Source organism: Heptranchias perlo, chromosome 10 (genome assembly GCF_035084215.1).
Source record: "Heptranchias perlo isolate sHepPer1 chromosome 10, sHepPer1.hap1, whole genome shotgun sequence".
NCBI classification, from domain to species: Eukaryota; Metazoa; Chordata; class Chondrichthyes; order Hexanchiformes; family Hexanchidae; genus Heptranchias; species Heptranchias perlo.
Genome location: NC_090334.1, coordinates 62480560 through 62499371, shown reverse-complemented (window position 1 = coordinate 62499371; position 18812 = coordinate 62480560). Strand labels below are relative to the sequence as shown.

The window sequence follows — 18812 nt, the reverse complement described above, 5'->3', positions numbered from 1 at the left end:
CAGTCGACCCTGCAAAGTCCTCCTCACTAACATCTGGGGACTTGTGCCAAAATTGGGAGAGCTGTCCCACAGACTCGTCAAGCAACAGCCTGACAGAGCCATACTCACAGAATCATACCTTTCAGCCAACATCCCAGACTCTTCCATCACCATCCATGGGTATGTCTTGTCCCACTGGCAGTACAGACCCACTAGAGGTGGTGGTACAGTGATATACAGTCAGGAGGGAGTGGCCCTGAGAGTCCTCAACATTGACTCCGGACTCTCATGGCAATCAGGTCAAACATGGGCAAGGAACCTCCTGCTGATTACCACCTACCTCCCTCCCTCAGCTGATGAATCAGTCCTCCTCCATGTTGAGCACCACTTGGAGGAAGCACTGAGGGTAGCAAGGACACAGAATGTACTCTGGGTGGGGGACTTCAATGTCCATCACCAAGAGTGGCTCGGTAGCACCACTGCTGGTTGAGTCCTGAAGGACATAGCTGCCAGACCGGGCCTGCGGCAGGTGGTGAGCAAACCAACATGAGGGAAAAACCTACTTGACCTCGTCCTCACCAATCTACCTGTCGCAGGTGCATCTGTCCATGACATTATTGTAGGAGTGACCACAGCACAGTCCTTGTGGAGACGAGGTCCTGTCTTCACACCCAGGACAGCATCCAACGTGTTGTGTGGCACTACCACCGTGCTAAATGGGATAGATTCAGAACAGATCTAGCAGCTCAAAACTGGGCATCCATGAGGTGCTATGGGCCATGAGCAGCAGCAGAATTGCATTCCAGCACAAACTGTAACCTCATGACCCGGCATATTCCTCACTCTACCATTACTAACAAGCCAGGGAATCAACCCTGATTCAATGAGGAATGTAGAAGAGCATGCCAGGAGCAGCACCAGGCGTACCTAAAAATGAGGAGCCAACCTGGTGAAGCTACAACTCAGGACTACATGCATGCTAAACAGCGGAAGCAACATGCTATAGACAGAACTAAGCAATTCCACAACCAACGGATCAGATCAAAGCTCTGCAGTCCTGTCACACCAGTCGTGAATGGTGGTGGACAATTAAACAACTAACGGGAGGAGGAGGCTCTGTGAACATCCCCATCCTCAATGATGGCAGAGTCCAGCATGTGAGTGCAAAAGACAAGGCTGAAGCGTTTGCAACCATCTTCAGCCAGAAGTGCCGAGTGGATGACCCATCTTCGCCTCCTCCCGATACCCCCACCATTACAGAATCCAGTCTTCAGCCAATTCAATTCACTCCACGTGATATCAAGAAAGGGCTGAGTGCACTGGATACAGCAAAGACTATGGGCCCCGACAACATCCCGGCTGTAGTGCTGAAGACTTGTGCTCCAGAACTAGCTGCGCCTCTAGCCAAGTTGTTCCAGTACAGCTACAACACTGGCATCTACCCGACAATGTGGAAAATTGCCCAGGTATTTTCCTGTCCACAAAAAGCAGGACAAATCCAATTCGGCCAATTACCGCCCCATCAGTCTACTCTCAATCATCAGCAAAGTGATGGAAGGTGTCGTCGACAGTGCTATCAAGCGGCACTTACTCACCAATAACCTGCTCACCAATGCTCAGTTTGGGTTCCGTCAGGACCACTTGGCTCCAGGCCTCATTACAGCCTTGGTCCAAACATGGACAAAAGAGTTGAATTACAGAGATGAGGTGAGAGTGACTGCCCTTGACATCAAGGCAGCATTTGACCAAGTGTGGCACCAAGGAGCCCTAGTAAAATTGAAGTCAATGGGAATCAGGGGGAAAACTCTCCAGTGGCTGGAGTCATACCTAGCACAAAGGAAGATGGTAGTGGTTGTTGGAGGCCAATCATCTCAACCGCAGGACATTGCTGCAGGAGTTCCTCAGGGCAGTGTCCTAGGCCCAACCATCTTCAGCTGCTTCTTCAATGACCTTCCCTCCGTCATAAGGTCAGAAATGGGGATGTTTGCTGATGATTTCACAGTGTTCAGTTCCATTCACAACCCCTCAGATAATGAAGCAGTCTGTGCCCGCACGCAGCAAGACCTGGACAACATCCAGGCTTGGGCTGATAAGTGGCAAGTAACATTCGAGCCAGACAAGTGCCAGGCAAAGACCATTTCCAACAAGAGAGAGTCTAACCTCCTCCCCTTGACATTCAATGGCATTACCATTGTCGATTCCCCCACCATCAACATCTTGGGGGTCACCATTGACCAGAAACTTAACTGGACCAGCCATATCAATACTGTGGCTACAAGAGCAGGTCAGAGGCTGGGTATTCTGCAGTGAGTGACTCACCTCCTGACTCCCCAAAGCCTTTCCACCATCTAGAAGGCACAAGTCAGGAGTGTGATGGAATATTCTCCACTTGCTTGGATGAGCGCAGCTCCAACAACACTCAAGAAGCTCGACACCATCCAGGACAAAGCAACCCGCTTGATTGGTACCCGAAACATTCACTCCCTTCACCACCGGTACACCGTGGCTGCAGTGTGTACCATCTACAGGATGCACTGTAGCAACTCACCAAGGCTTCTTCGACAGCACCTCCCAAACCTACGACCTCTACCACCTAGAAGGACAAGGACAGGCAGACGCATGGGAACACCACCACCTGCACGTTCCCCTCCAAGTCACACACCATCCTGACTTGGAAATATATCGCCGTTCCTTCATCGTTGCTGGGTCAAAATCCTGGAACTCCCTACCTAACAGCACTGTGGGAGAACCTTCACCACACGGACTGCAGCGGTTCAAGAAGGCGGCTCACCACCACCTTCTCAAGGGCAATTAGGGATGGGCAATAAATGCCGGCCTTGCCAGCGATGTCCACATCCCATGAATGAAAAAAATATATCATTGGCCTCTGCTGTAGCACATTTCATTCGTTACTATTATATAAGCCAGATAAAATACCTTCTCTCTACGATAACCTGTCACAGATGCATGGCTCCAGCTATATTTATAGGAGAAATGTTGTGCAGCCAACCTCAAACAGTACTCGTACTTGAGTATCGTAGTATCAGAGTGCCATAGGAGTAGGTGCAGCACAGGAGGAGGCCATTCAGCCCATCGTGCCTGTGCCGGCTCTTTGACAGAGCAATCCAATTAGTCCCATTCCCCTGCTCTTTCCCCGTAGCCCTGTAAATTTATCGAATTCCATTTTGGAAGTTACTATTGAATCTGCTTTTACCGCCCTTTCAGGCAGTGCATTCCAGACCATTACAACTCGCTGCATAAAAAAATGTTTCCTCGTGTTTCCTCTGGCTCTTGTGCGGATCACCTTAAACCTGTGTCCTTTGAATACCGACCAGTCTGCCACCGGAATCAGTTTCTCCTTATTTACTCTGTCAAAACCGTTCGTGATTTTGAACACCTATCAAATCTCCCCTTAACCTTCTCAGTTCTAAGGAGAACACCACCAGCTTCTCCAGTCTCTCCACATTACTGAAGGCCCTCATCCCTGGCACCATTCTAGTAAATCTCTTCTGCACCCTCTCTTATGCCTTGATATCCGTCCTAAAGTATGGTGCCCAGAATTGATACTCCAGTTGAGGTCTAACCAGTGTTTTATAAAAGTTTAGCATAACTTCCTTGCTTTTGTACTCTATTCCTCTATTAATAAAGTCCAGGATCCCATAGGCTTTTTTAACAGCGTTCTCAACTTATCCTGTCACCTTTAAAGATTTGTGTACATACACCCCCAGGTCTCTCTGTTCCTGCACCCCCTTTAAAGGGGGTGTTTAGCATACTCCTGCTCCTTCTCCTTAGGTTCTTTTGTTCTTAAAATTGTACCATTTAGTTGATATTGCCTCTCTTCACTCATCTGACCAAAATGTATCACTTCACACTTCTCTGTGTTAAATTTCGTCTGCCATGTGTCTGCCCATTTCACCAGTCTGTTAATATCCTTCACGCTGTTTACTACATTTCCGAGTTTGTGTCATCTGCAAACTTTGAAATTATACCCTCTATATCCAAGTCCAGATAATTAATATATACCAAAAAGAGCAGTGATCCTAATACTGACCATTGGGGAACACCACTGTATATTTCCCTCCAGTGTGAAAAACAACCATTCACCACCACTCTCTGCTTTCTGTCCTCTAGCCAATTTTGTATCCATGCTGTCGCTGTCCCTATAATCCCATGGGCTTCAATTTTGCTAACAAGTCTATTATGTGGTACTTTATCAAATGCCTTATGAATGTCTATATATACAACATCAACCGTATTAGCTTCATCAACCCTCTCCGTTACTTCATCAAAGAACTCAATCAAGTTAGTCAAACACGATTTTGCTGAGTCAGAAAGGTATATGGTACAAGAATCTTTGGACAAACACAGAGCTTGAGCACAGAAGGTGGGAAAGACAGAGAGTGAACATCTAACAGAGTGACGCGCTAAGAGTGAAGACATTCAACTGGGAATTTGATAAGTGGGAATTAGATGCAGAGACGGAAGGAGGTGCTAAGTGATTTAGACTATGACTGAGCAGAGCATAAAGGGAGCCGCACGAGAAATCAAAACAAGGCAAGGAGGAGCGCCAAGGGTAAGTCGATACTTTTTAGCTCAAGGTTAGTGGTTTTAGTTTTTAGTGGTTTTTGGGGATAAAAGGAGCGGGAGCGGAGGCTCCAGAGGAGAATCGGACAGCGACCGAGAGCAGAGCCGGACCGGCGACCGGGAGCAGAGCCGGACCGGCGACCGGGAGCAGAGCCGGACCGGAGACCGGGAGCAGAGCCTGACTAGCGACCAAGAGAAGAGCCGGACCAGCGGCTGAGAGCAGAGCGGGGACATAAAGGAGCTGGACCAGTGACCGAGAGCAGAGCGGGGACATAAAGGAGCTGGACCAGTGACCGAGAGCAGAGCGGGGACATAAAGGAGTGGGACCAGTGACCGAGAGCAGAGCGGGGACATAAAGGAGCTGGACCAGTGACCGAGAGCAGAGCGGGGACATAAAGGAGTGGGACCAGTGACCGAGAGCAGAGCGGAGACATAAAGAAGTGGGACACTTTGACCCAGGAGGCAGTCACACCCCTTAGGTTAGGTAGTGGTTTAGATTTGGTTTAGATTTGGTGAGTGGTCAGGGACAGGAGGATGTGAGTCAGGTAGGTAAGGGGACCCCAGATGCAGTGGTGGAGGAGCCTTAGCCTTTGACCTTGTCCAACAGGTACACGGTACTTGCTACCTGTGTGGATGAGAACAAAGACTACAGGAAGGATGGGCACACTGACCATGGCACCATGGTACAGGAGGCCATTCAAGTGGGGGGAGCAAAATGGAATGTGGTAGTGTTACGGGATAGTATAGGCAGGGGGATAGATACTGTTCTTTGCAGCCACAACCGGTAGTCCTGAAGGCTGAATTGCTAGCTAGTGCCAGGGTTAAGGACATCTCCTCACGGCTGGAAAAGAACTTGAAGCAGGAGGGGGAGGATCCAGTTGTTGTGATCCACGTAGGAACCAACGACATTAGATAGAACTAGGAATGAGGTTCTGCTCAAGGAGTTTGAGGAGCTAGGGACCAAATTAAAAAGCAGGACCTCAAAGGTAATAATCTCTGGATTACTACCTGAGCCACATGCAAATTGGCATAGAGTGAAACAGATTAGATAGTTAAATGCGTGGCTGAAAGACTGGTGTGGGAATCAGGGGTTTCAATTCATGGGGCACTGGCATCAGTACTGGGGAAAGAGAGAGCTGTTCCGTTGGGACAGGCTCCACTTAAACCAGGCTGGGACCAGTGTCCTGGCGAATCAAATAACTAGGGCGGTTGATATTGCTTTAAAATAATGAGGGGGAGCATCTCATTGAAACATATAAGATTCTGAGGGGGCTTGACAGGGTAGATGCTGAGAGGCTGTTTCTCCTGGCTGGAGAGTCTAGAAATAGGGGGCATAGTCACAGGATAAGGGGTCAGCCATTTAAGACTGAGATGAGGAGAAATTTCTTCACTCAGAGGGTTGTGAATCTTTGGAATTCTCTACCCCAGAGGGCTGTGGATGCTCAGTCATTGAGTATATTCAAGGCTGAAGTAGATAGACTTTTGGTCTTTAGGGGAATGAAGGATCGGGCAGGAAAGTGGAGTTGAGGTCGAAGATCAGCCATGATCTTATTGAATGGTGGAGCAGGCTCGAGGGGTCGTATGGCCTACTCCTGCTCCTATTTCTTATGTTCTCTTATGTAATGAGGTAGGTTTAATTAGTTTAGGATCCTTTGGGAATGAGTGATCATAATATGATAGAATTTCATATTGAATTTGAGAGTGATGTAGTTAACTCCAAAGCTAGGGCCTTAAATTTAAACAAAGCTAAAATTATGTAGGTATGAGGGGGGAGTTGGGTAAGATCGATTGGGAAATTAGATTAAAAGATATGACGGTCAGATAAGCAATGGCGAACATTTAAAAAAAATACATAATTCTCAATAAATATACAATACCTTGAGGAATAAAAACTCCATGGGAAAAATTATCCAACCATGGCTAACAAGAGAAGTTAAGGATGGTATTATAGAATCATAGAATCATTAATGGCACGGAAGGGGGCCATTCAAGTCTGCGGCAACTCTATGCATGAGCAATCCAGCTAGTCCCACTCCCCCACCCTATCCCCGTATCCCTGCTAATTTTTTCCTTTCAAGTACTTATCCAGTTCCCTTTTGAAGGCCACGATTGAATCTGCTTCCACCAGCCCCTCGGGCAGTGCATTCCAGATGCTAACCGCTCGCTGTGTAAAAAAAGTTTTTCTCATATCACCTTTGGTTCTTTTGCCAATCACCTTAAATCTAAGCCCTCTGGTTCTTGACTCTTCTGCAAATGGGAACAGTTGATCACTAACTACTCTGTCTAGACCCTTCATGATTTTGAATACCTCTATCAAATCTCCTCGCAACCATCTCTGTTCTAAGGAGAACAACTGTTCACCACTACTCTCTGTTTCCTGTCACTTAGCCAATTCTGTATCCATGTTGCTACTGCCCCCTTTATTCCATGGGCTGCAATCTTGATGACAAGCCTACCGTGCGGCACTTTATCAAATGTCTTTTGGAAGTCCATATACACCACATCAACTGCATTGCCCTCATCTACCCTCTCTGTTACCACATCAAAAAACTCTATCAGGTTAGTTAAACACGATTCGTCTTTAACAAATTCATGCTGGCTTTCCCTAATCAATCCACACACATGCAAGTGACTGTTAATTCTGTCCCAGATTATCATTTCTAAAAGTTTCCCCACCACTGAGGTTAAACTGACTGGCCTATAGTTGCTGGGTTTATCCTTACACCCTTTTTTGAACAAGGGTGTAACATTTACAGTTCTCCAGTCCTCTGGCACCACCCCAATACCTATGAATGTTTGGAAGATTATGGCCAGTGCCACCGCAATTTCCACCCTTACTTTCCTCAGCAACCTAGGATGCATCCTATCTGGACCGGGTGACTTATCTACTTTAAGTACAGCTAGCCTTTCAAGTACCTCCTCTTTATCAATTTTTAGCCCATCTAGTATCTCAACTATATCTTCCTTTACTGAAAGTCTGGCAGCATCTTCTTCCTTGGTAAAGACAGATGCAAAGTACTCATTTAGTACCTCGGCCATGCCCTCTGCCTCCATGAGTAGATCTCCTTTATGGTCCCTAATCGGCCCCGCCCCGCCCCTCTTCTTACTACCCGTTTACTGTTTACTTGCCTGTAGAAGACTTTTGGATTAGATTAAAAGAAGAGGCTTACAATGTTGCCAAAAAGAATAGTAAGCCTGAGGATTGGGACGGTTTTAGAAATCAGCGAAGGATGACCAAGAAATTGATTAAGAGGGAGAAAATTAAATATGAGATTAAACTAGCAAGAAATATAAAAACAGATTGTAAGAGTTCTACAAGCAGGTAAAAAGGAAGAGATTAGTGAAAGTAAATGTGGGTCCCTTAGAGGCAGAGACAGGAGAAATTATAATGGTGAATAAGGAAATGGCAGAGACATTAAACAAATATTTTGTATCTGTGTTCAGAGTAGAAGATGCAAAAAACATACCGGAAAGAGTGAGGAACATAAGCAATTAAGATTAGTAAAGAAAAAGTACTGGAGATATTAATGTGACTAAAAACCAACAAATCCCCTGGACCTGATGGCCTACATCCTAGGGTTTTAAAAGAGGTGGCTGCAGAGAAAGTGGATGCATTGGTTTGGATCCTCCAGAATTCCCTAGATTCCAGAATAGTCCCCATGGATTGGCAGGTAGCAAATGTAACCCCGCTATTCAAGAAAGGAGGGAGAGAGAAAACAAAGAATTATAGGCCAGTTAGCCTGACATCAGTGCTAGGAAAAATGTTAGAATCTATTATTAAGGACATAGTAACAGGGTATCTAGAAAATCATAATATGGTTAGGCAGAGTCAACATGGTTTTATGAAAGGGAAATCGTGTTTGACAAATTTATTAGAGTTTTTTGAGGATGTAACTAGCAGGATAGATAAGGTGAACCAGTGGATGTGGTATATTTGGATTTTCAAAAGGCATTCAATAAGGTGCCACACAAGAGGTTGTTACACAAGATTAGAGTTTAGAAGAATGAGAGGTGATCTCATTGAAATATATTCTTAGAAGGTTTGACAGGGTAGATGCTGAGAGGCTGTTTCCCCTGGTTGGAGAGTCTAGAACTAGGGGTCATAGTCTCAAGATAAGAGGTTGGCCATTTAGGACCGAGATGTGGAAAAGTTTCTTCACTCAGAGGGTTGTGAATCTTTGGAATTCTCTACCCCAGAGGGCTGTGACTACTGTGTCGCTGAGTATATTCAAGACTGAGATCGATGGATATTTGGATTCCAAGGGAATCAGGGGATAGGGCGGTAAAGTGGAGTTGAGGTAAAAGATCAGCCATGATCTTATTGAATGGTGGAGCAGGCTGAGGGGCCATATGGCCTACTCCTGCTCATACTTCTTATGTTCTTATGTTTTTCTGTTGCTTTAACAAATCCGTGCTGACTTTCATTTATTAGGCCATACTTTTCCAAGTGCCAATTTATTTTGTCCCAGATTATTGGCTCTAAAAGTTTCCCCACCATCGATATTAGGCTGACTGGCTTGTGATTGCCGGGAATATCCCTCTCCCCCTTTTTTAAACAGGGGTGTCGCATTTGCAATCCTCCAGTCCTCCGGCTCTATCCCCATATCTAAGGAGGATTGGAAGATTGCTGCCAGAGCATCTACAATTTCCACCCTCAGTAACCTAGGACACATTCCATCTGGACCAGGTGACTTTTCTACTTTGAGTACTGCCAATCTTTTAAGTACCTCCTCTTTATCTATTTTTATCCTATCCAATATCGCTACTACCTCCTCTTTTACTGCTATAATGGCAGCATCCTCTTCTCTAGTGAAGACTGATGCGCACACAATCCCTATAGCCTCTATGACCAAAATTCAGTGTTATATTGTAGACAACCTTATGCTATGGACTTGTCTCCACTTGGAATTGGGTTGAGATTGTTTACAAAAGGGTAATGATGGGGTTAATCTGACTATCTGGACCATCCAGCTGGAAAAGGGCAGCATAGATGGCAAGAAAGAGGAGAAATTATTTTCTTAAAGTTCAGAAAATGAATTGATAGAAAACAAACGACATTAAAGGCACTATATATATGCAAGTTGTTGTTGTTCTATAGCACTGAGCATACTGGGCTACTGCAGCATACCTTAAAAAACTTGCATTATACGCTGTGTTACATGGGCTGAGTGGATCAGTCAAACAAGAGAGAGCAATGACTTACCTGCTCACACAATAGAATGCGACCATTTTGAAGATATCTTCAAACACCAGTAAGGAGCCATCCAAGTACATAACTGAAAGGAAAGTTGTAGAGAATTGAGAACTTCAGTACCCTAGTATAATAGATAATAAAGTATAAAAATGTCACCCAAATGAAACGACACACTGATGGATTCCTGAATTCATTGTACAGTATAGCTCCAATTTTAACTCGGGGCAGGAATTGGGCAGGTGGGGCCCGAGGCTGGCGGCCAACCGTCCTGACCGCAGCAGCATGAGGCCCGGAAGATTTTAACTCCCAGGCCTCATCTGCATGCCCCCGGCCAGCTTCCCGCTCGAACTGGAGTGCAGTGTTGGGTGGCAGGAGGCTACCGCCGGGGACTGCTGTCAAGTAGGTCGATGGGGGTGGTGGGGGGGAGGGGGAAGCCCAGGTCAAGGGTAGCCTATACTTTCCCTCCTACACCTCCTGGTCTCACAAGGAGAGACTAAAAAAGTAAAAACATGTGCCTTTTTGGGCCTGCTTGGCTCCGACTGTTCTTCCTCCTAGGTGGAACTGGCAGGAAAACCACAACTGATTCCATGCTCAGCCCCACAGTTAAAATAGCAGTCGGGCACTGATGACATCATCGGAGCCTGATCTGCATATTTAAAGTAAGACCCTGTCGGTTTCCACCGGAGGGAGCAGATTAAAATCGTGACCTGCGGGATTGCAGTGGGACTTCAGTGGGTGAGTCCCAGGGTAAAATCGAAAATCCCCCAGGGCAGTATAGAATCATAGAAGGTTACAGCACGGAAGGAGGTCATTCGGCCCATCGAGTCCGCACCGGGTCTATGCATGAGCAATCCAGCTAGTCCCATTACCCCGCTCTATCCCCTTAGCCCTGCACATTTTTGCGTTTCAAGTACTTATCCAGTTCCCTTTTGAAGGCCATGATTGAATCTGCCTCCAGCACCCCCTCGTGCAGTGCATTCCAGATCCTAACCACTCGCTGTGTAAAAAAGTTTTTCGTCATGTCGCCTTTGGTTCTTTTGCCAATCACCTTAAATCTATGTCCTCTGGTTCTTGACCCCACCGCCAATGGGAACAGTTTCTCTCTATCTATTCTGTCTAGACCCTTCATGATTTTGAATACCTCTATTAAATCTCCCCTCAGCCTTCTCTGCTCTAAGGAGGACAATCCCAGCCTCTCCAGTCTATCCACGGAAATTAAGTCCCTCATCCTTGGAATCATTCTAGTAAATCTCCTCTGCACCCTCTCTAAGGCCTTCGCATTCTTCCTAAAGTACGGTGCCCAGAACTGGAAACAATACTCCAGTTGTGGCTGGACCAGTGTTTTATAAAGGTTCATAAAGGATGGTTGGTGCAGGAGGGAGGGATTTAGATTCCTGAGGAATTGGGACCAATTCTGGGGAAGGTGGGACCTGTACAAGCCGGACAGGTTGCACCTCAACAGATCCGGGACTAATATCCTTGCAGGGGGTTTGCTACTGCTATTGGGGAGGGTTTAAACTAGAGTGGCAGGGGGATGGGAACCTGAGCGGGGAGTCAGAAGACAGTAAAGTTGAAAGCAGCAAGAGAGGGGAGGACCCAGGGGAAATTTACAATACAAATAGTTGTTCAAGAACAAGTGAAAGGGAAAAGCGTAGAGCAGCAGAAAGAAAGTGTACTTTAGGCACTACAGATAAAGTGAAAACTAGAAGGTGTGAAGCGATTAACCCAGCATCAAAGCTGAAGGACAGGCTAGGGTGTGTGGCCCAACTAAGAGTTCTATATAGAAAACACACGGAGTATAAGGAATGAATTAAATGAACTACAGGCACAAATTCAAATTGGAGGGTATGATATGATAGCTATTACTGAGACATGGCTGCAGGATGGTCAGGATTGGGAACTAACTATACCAGGTTATAAGGTCGACAGGAGAGATAGGGAAAATGGAAGAGGGGAATAAGTAGCCTTAGTGATTAGAGATGAAATCACTTCAATGATAAAGAAGGATATAACGAGAGGTAAGCAGCCAACAGAGACCTTATGGGTTGAATTGAGAAATAGGAAAGGATCTAAGACTATAGTGGGAGTTGTGTATAGGACCCCTGGCAGCAGCTCTGAAGTGTAGATTGTATAAATGCAGAGATTAGACAAGCGTGTAACAAAGGCATCGTGGTCTTAATGGGGGACTTTAACCTTCACATAGATTGGGAAAAGCAGACTAGCAACTGTCAGAAAGGTCGTGAAATTCTTGAGTGTGTCCGGGATAGTTTTCTACAGCAGTATGTCCTAGAGGCAACAATGGGGCAAGCCATATTAGATTTAGTAATGAGTAATGAACCAGATTTAGTTAACAGCTTAACTGTGCGTGAACATCTATCCAATAGTGATCATAACATGACTGAGTTTAAGGTAGTGTTTGAAAGGGAAGAAAGTGAATCAGCTGCTAAGATTCTAGACTTGGGTAAGGCCGACTTCGAAGGGATGAGATAGAGACTGTCCACAGTAAACTGGGCAAATCTGTTAATGGGTAAAACGACTGATGATCAGTGGGAAATGTTTTAAAAAACATTTAACGTGATACAGAACCAATTTATACCCCTGAGGGGCAAGAGCTCTACTTGCCAAAAAAAACAGCCATGGACAACTAAAGAGGTAGGGGACAGTATAAGACATAAGGAAAGGGCATACTAAAAGGCAAAAAATGGCACAGATCCTGGCGAATGGGAAAGATACAAAGATCAACAAAGGGTCACAAAACAGATAGTAAGAGCTACAAAAAGAGAGTATGAAAAGAAACTTGGAAGGGATATCAAAACTAATATGAAGAACTTTTATAGTTATATTAGGAAAAAGAGGGTGGTCAGGAGCAGTGTTGGCCCCTTGAAAACTGAAAGTGGGGATATTGTCATTGACAATGGGGAAATGGTGGACATGTTGAATAATTACTTTACGTCAGTATTTACAGTAGAAAAATAGGTTAGCATGCCGGAAATCCCAAGAAAACTAATATTGAATCGGGGACAGGGACTCAATAAAATTAACGTAAGAAAAACAACAGTAACGAAGAAAATAATAGCACTAAAGAGTGATAAATCCCCAGGACCAGATGGTTTCCATCCCAGGGTTTTAAAGGAAGTAGGTGAGCACATTGCAGATGCCCTAACTATAATCTTTCAAAGTTCTCTAGATTCAGGAACTGTCCCTCTAGATTGGAAAATTGCACAAGTCACTCTGCTTTTTAAGAAAGGAGAGAGAGAAACCAACGAATTATAGACCAGTTAGCCTAACATCTGTTGATAGGGTGACTGAACACCTCGAAAATTTTCAGTTAATCAGAGAGAGCCAGCATGGATTTGTGAAAGATAGGTCGTGCCTGACAAACCTGATTGAATTTTTTGAAGAGGTGACTAAAGTAGTGGTCAGGGGAATGTCAATGGATGTTATTTATATGGATTTGCAGAAGGCATTTGATAAGATCCCACATAAGAGACTGTTAGCTAAGATAGAAGCCCCTGGAATCGAGGGAAAAGTACGGACTTGGTTAGGATGTTGGCTGAGCGAAAGGCGACAGAGTAGGGATAATGGGTAGGTGCACACATTGACAAGATGTGACTAGTGCAGTCCCACAGGGACCTGTCTTGGGGCCTCAATTATTCACAATATTTATTAATGACTTAGATGAAGGCATAGAAAGCCTCATATCTAAATTTGCCAACGACACAAAGATTGGTGGCATTTTAAGCAGTGTAGATGAAAACATAAAATTACAAAGGGATATTAATAGATTAGGTGAATGGGCAAAACTGTGGCAAATGGAATTCAATGTAGGCAAATGTGAGGTCACCACTTTGGACCAAAAAAGGATAGAACAGGGTACTTTCTAAATGGTAAAAAGTTAAAAACTGTGGATGTCCAAAGGGACTTAGGGGTTCAGGTACATAGATCATTGAAGTGTCATAAACAGGTGCAGAAAATAAGGCTAATGGAATGCTGGCCTTTATATCTAGAGGACAAGAGTACAAGGGGGCAGAGGTTATGCTGCAGCTATACAAAACCCTGGTTAGACTGCACCTGGAGTACTGTGAGCAGTTCTGGGCACCGCACCTTCGGAAGGACATATTGGCCTTGGAGGGCGTGCAGCGTAGGTTTACTAAAATGATACCCGGACTTCAAGGGTTAGGTTACGAGGAGAGATTACACAAATTGGGGTTGTATTCTCTAGAGTTTAGAAGGTTAAGGAGTGATCTGATCGAAGTTTATAAGATATTAAGGGGAACAGATAGGGTGGATAGAGAGAAACTATTTCCGCTGGTTAGGGATTCTAGGAGTAGGGGGCACAGTCTAAAAATTAGAGCCAGACCTTTCAGGAGTGAGATTAGAAAACACTTCTACACACAAAGGGTGGTAGAAGTTTGGAACTCTCTTCCGCAAATGGCAATTGATGCTAGCTCAATTGCTAATTTTAAATCTGAGATAGATAGCTTTTTGGCAACCAAAGGTGTTAAGGGATATGGGCCAAAGGAAGGTATATGGAGTTAGATCACAGAGCAGCCATGATCTTGTCAAATGGCGGAGCGGGCTCGAGGGGCTGAATGGCCTACTCCTGTTCCTATGCTTCTATGTTCATCATGACTTCCTTGCTTTTGTACTCTATGACTCTATAAAGCCCAGGACCACGTATGATTTTTTAACCGCATCCCCAACCTGCCTGGCCGCCTTCAATGATTTGTGCACATATACCCCCAGATCTCTCTGTTCCTCCACCCCTTTTAGAATAGTTTATATTGCCTCTCCTCATTTTTCCGACCGAAATGCATCACCTCAAATTTTTCCGCGTTAAACTTCATCTGTCATATGCCACCAGAGTGTCTATATCATCTTGAAGTCTATCGCTATCCTCCTCACTGTTCACTACCCTTCCAAGTTTTGTGTCATCTGCAAATTTTGAAATTGTGCCCTGTATTCCCAAGTCCAAGTCATTAATATATATCAAGAAAAGCAGTGGTCCCAGCACCGGCCCCTGGGGATCACTACTGTACACCTCCCTCCAGTCCAAAAATCAACTGCTCACCACTACTCTCTGTTTCCTGTCATTTAGCCAATTCTGTATCCATGTTGCTATTGCCCCCTTTATTCCATGGGCTACAATCTTAATAGCAAGCCTACCATGTGGCACTTTATCAAACACTTTTTGAAAATCCATATACACCACATCAACTGCATTGCCCTCATCTACCCTCTCTGTTACCTCATCAAAAAATGGTTAAACACCATTTACCTTTAACAAATCCATGCTGGCTTTCCCTAATCAATCCACACTCGTCCAAGTGACTGTTAATTCTAACCCGATTCTCGTTTCCAAAAGTTTCCCCACCACCTATAGTTGCTGGGTTTATTTGTATCTAGCTATCTGTAATTTAAATACATATATAAACATAGTGTGCTACCCAGGCTTCCTGTCACTGACACTACTGAAGTTCTGATTGATATGTTAATCTTGTAAGGCACCTTCTTTCTTGTCATTTGGCATGAAATCATACTGCAAAACATGTCTGCCGTAAGAGGCATTTTCTAAAGTAAAATTTAAATGGGGCGCTTGGAAAGGTTTAGAAAAAAAAACGGTATATATTTGTGTAAAAAGTTAACATAGGTTGAGAATTTCTTCCAAGCTGTTAAAATGAACAAGGAGGTTAGATTTATAAACCACTTAAGTGTCACTGTTCATGACATCATTCAACGCTCCTGAATTTATCACTGCCTTGAGCACATTCCTAGTCTTCTGTTATTTTCAATTCTTTTAGATCAAGAAAGCTTGAAGAGAGTAAAAGGGGTAAGATAAATCAAGAAGTGATTATTTTACATATATATATATTTTCAAATCAGCTCTCAATCCAGTATTGTCTTTGCAGATATAAATCAATGTAATAGGGTGCTTTTTATATATTGTATGGTTGATGTATGCATTTGTAACTCGGTTGTGCTCGGCTTTCTAAGTGCTATTGCTTTTTCTCTGATTTATTGACTGTCTCTCAGGGGCTTCTTTTGCTCATTTACTTGTAGATTTGCTTATTCAATTACCACCTTCTCCTTTACTCACTTGGTCTTCACTGGCTTTCTGAATTCAGGCTTCCATTACCATCCTGATTTTCTGAAGTTTTATTAGTTCTATTGCATGTTTTTTTCTGTTGATAGATGCTTACTTCAGTTTCGACAGGTTCTCTTTCTGTTAATTATATATCTCAGCTGCCATTCTCTCTCCATCTCTTTTTTCTCTGGCTGTTGCTTTTGGTTTACTGTTCCTGATTTAGAGGAGCTATGAGAGGATTTGTTGTGCAGCAATATGCTGGCCTCCTGTTCCTTATTTCCAGCTGCTAGCATTTTCTTTGATGTGGAGATGCCGGTGATGGACTGGGGTGGACAAATGTAAGGAATCTTCCAACACCAGGTTATAGTCCAACAATTTTATTTTAAAATCACAAGCTTTCGGAGATTATCCCCTGATGAAGGGGATAATCTCCGAAAGCTTGTGATTTAAAAATAAAATTGTTGGACTATAACCTAGCATTTTCTTTGTGTACTTAATCCGCACGAGATCCCCAATGTACTTTTCCCTTGTAACTATATATATTTTTTAAATCCGGGTTACCTCTTTTTAAGTGCTATAATACATGAACACTAAAGCCCTGAAATTCTGATAGGGGCCACCCAGTAAATCTGGTGGAACTGCAGTCGAGGGATTGGAAAATATGGCAGAATTTTGGATTTTTGGTGTGTGGTGGTGGGTGGGTGCAAAACTTTACCCACCCCCAATGCCTACAGTAAGTGTCTGGGGGGAGGGGGTGGTTTCTGGGCTGCTGTGGGGATTCTTCCCATTACACCCTTATAAGGCCTCAATGCAATTCTTGCCAGCTGAGAATTGGCGAGAGTCCCATTAAGATCTTTAGAAAGGCTCCAAAAACTCTGTAAAGATAATCAGTCCCAGAGCTACAGACTTCCTTACAAGCTGAAGATTGTTTTTACTAATGTCATTTTCGGCCTGTAAAAAGCTACAGGGGCACCTCTGGTGGAGCGCTGTGGGCATCTCCATCTTGCAAGGGTGGATCAGGATGGGCATCTCTGACCATGAAAATGACCCTGCACATTGTGCTGCTGAACTGTATAGGTCACAAAGGTCTTTGGTTTGATCCATGGGGGAGAAAAATCAGTTGGGGTTCCCACTCCTGATCATACAGTGACCCATGGAAGTGCTTGTGTTAGGTGAGGACAGGATCAGACTCAGATGATGTCTTCAAGGTCAAACAGCCTGCATTCTGCAGGCTCACAAATGAAGAATGGTCAATGGGGCAAGGTACCAAAGGGCAAGTTTCACCCACTCATGCTGCGTCACTCTCCCGTCAGTTCCTTCATGGAAAGAAGGGAGAAAGGAGAAAACTGAGGGGGTAATACATACTTCTTCCCTTGATCATGGGTTTACTGATATGTTACCAATGTTTGGCAAATTCCCAATTCATCATCCCACAGAGCTGCTTCCTCTTACTAGGTCCAGTTCTGTTTATCTCTACAGGGCTGACTGCAAGTTCCCTTTCACCAATCTCTTTTACATCTGTTAGCATCATAAGCACTGCCCTGTACCAGAGCCCTCTAAATTGGAGCTGCAGGTCTGCTTGTCCTAATCTCAGCACCAATCTCCAGCTCCCACCAGGTTTTAGTGGCTGATACCTTAATTCCTCTTCTTTTGCACTTAGCTTCAGAATGCAAAAGTTTATTTATTGAAACAATTTATTTGCTTTGACACATGCAGTGGAAACCTGCAGATAAGCTCAGGTCACTTCCTTTAAGAGTGACCAGAAGAGGGAGATGATACCAGATAAGGGTGTGCTATGAGGCAACATACATTTGACCGACAAGGTAGATTTTCCTATCTAAACATGGAGGCGTGGGAACACGTAGGTCCTATGTCTGCCTAAGTAACACACAGTTCAACCCTGATAAATCTTCCAGGCCCAGGACTCATTAGATATCCAGAGAAAGCCCCTGGCATATAATCCACCAGTGACTAGCAGCTCGTTGTTTACGGGCAAGAAATCTGGCACTAAAAGTCCAGAAAAGTTGTACAATACTTGTTCAGAGCAGCACATTGCAAGAACAGAGCAGCAGCATATGGGAACACCAAGGCTTCCTGATGTAGCATTGAAGAAGCTGCTGGAAGAAGTGAGGCACAGAAGGTGACCCCGTTTGGTACTTCAGTGCACACTTCCCACAGAAGAGAAGTCTGGAAGGAAGCAGCACTCCATGTTAATGCTGTACACAGAGGACCTGGCAGCTAAGGTAAGGCTACTCACCATTATCTTATACCAAGAAGATTGCCAAAGCATGTATTCAATAAAATGTTTTTTATCATTGAGACTTCCTCACGGCCTTTTAATGCTTACCATGTATATCCAATCTGCAGCAGGGCACAGATTGAAGCTACAACTTTACTTGAAGCACTTGGCATACTGGCATCTTAAGAGCTTCACCCAAAAAATCCTTCTAAGAACAGCTAGCTGTGTGATGCATGTCACACCCATGATGAGCTGTCAGGTCAATATTAGATCTCCCCTTATGTACTCCTCTAAATTCTCAAAATTGCCATTCTGCTTGCAGGAGAAGGCAATGCATAGTATAATGGAGCAGATGTGCATGGGGGAGGACCCAGTAACACCAAGACATTAGCGGGGAGGCAGTGGGGCGATTGGGCGCGTGGCAAACCCGCATGAATCAAACTTACCTTTTCCGACGCGATCACACGTTGATTGATGATGATTAACGTCCTCTCTGGGTTTCACGCCCGGCAGCTAGCCTGATTGACAGGCTGGCTGCTATCAGGAGCTGCAATGCGAGGGGGAGGGGGACGGGAAAGAGAGAGAGCCAGACGTCATCCTGTACTGGACAGGAAGACCGGGGGATGGAGCGGGGAAGATCGGGGTGGAGAAGGGAAGATCAGGGAGGGGGGAGAGGGGAAGATCGGGGATGAGATCAGGGGGATATGGGGGGAGATCAGGGGAAGCTAGGG

The 18812-nt window shown here is 44.7% G+C and overlaps 1 protein-coding gene and 1 long non-coding RNA gene across 2 annotated transcripts in view; one reads left to right on the top strand and one right to left on the bottom strand.

The window, feature by feature from the left end:
- LOC137326643 (uncharacterized) overlaps window positions 1–18812 on the top strand; it is a 135136-nt gene that overhangs the window by 70718 nt on the left and 45606 nt on the right. The gene's annotated exons all lie outside the window — the stretch shown is intronic.
- The window catches only part of rin3 (Ras and Rab interactor 3), a 91222-nt gene that overhangs the window by 36097 nt on the left and 36313 nt on the right, over window positions 1–18812 (bottom strand). Inside the window, exon 4 of the mRNA XM_067991932.1 lies at window positions 9767–9839. Coding sequence (XP_067848033.1) covers window positions 9767–9839 — 73 coding nt within the window. The remainder of the gene's footprint in view (window positions 1–9766; window positions 9840–18812) is intronic.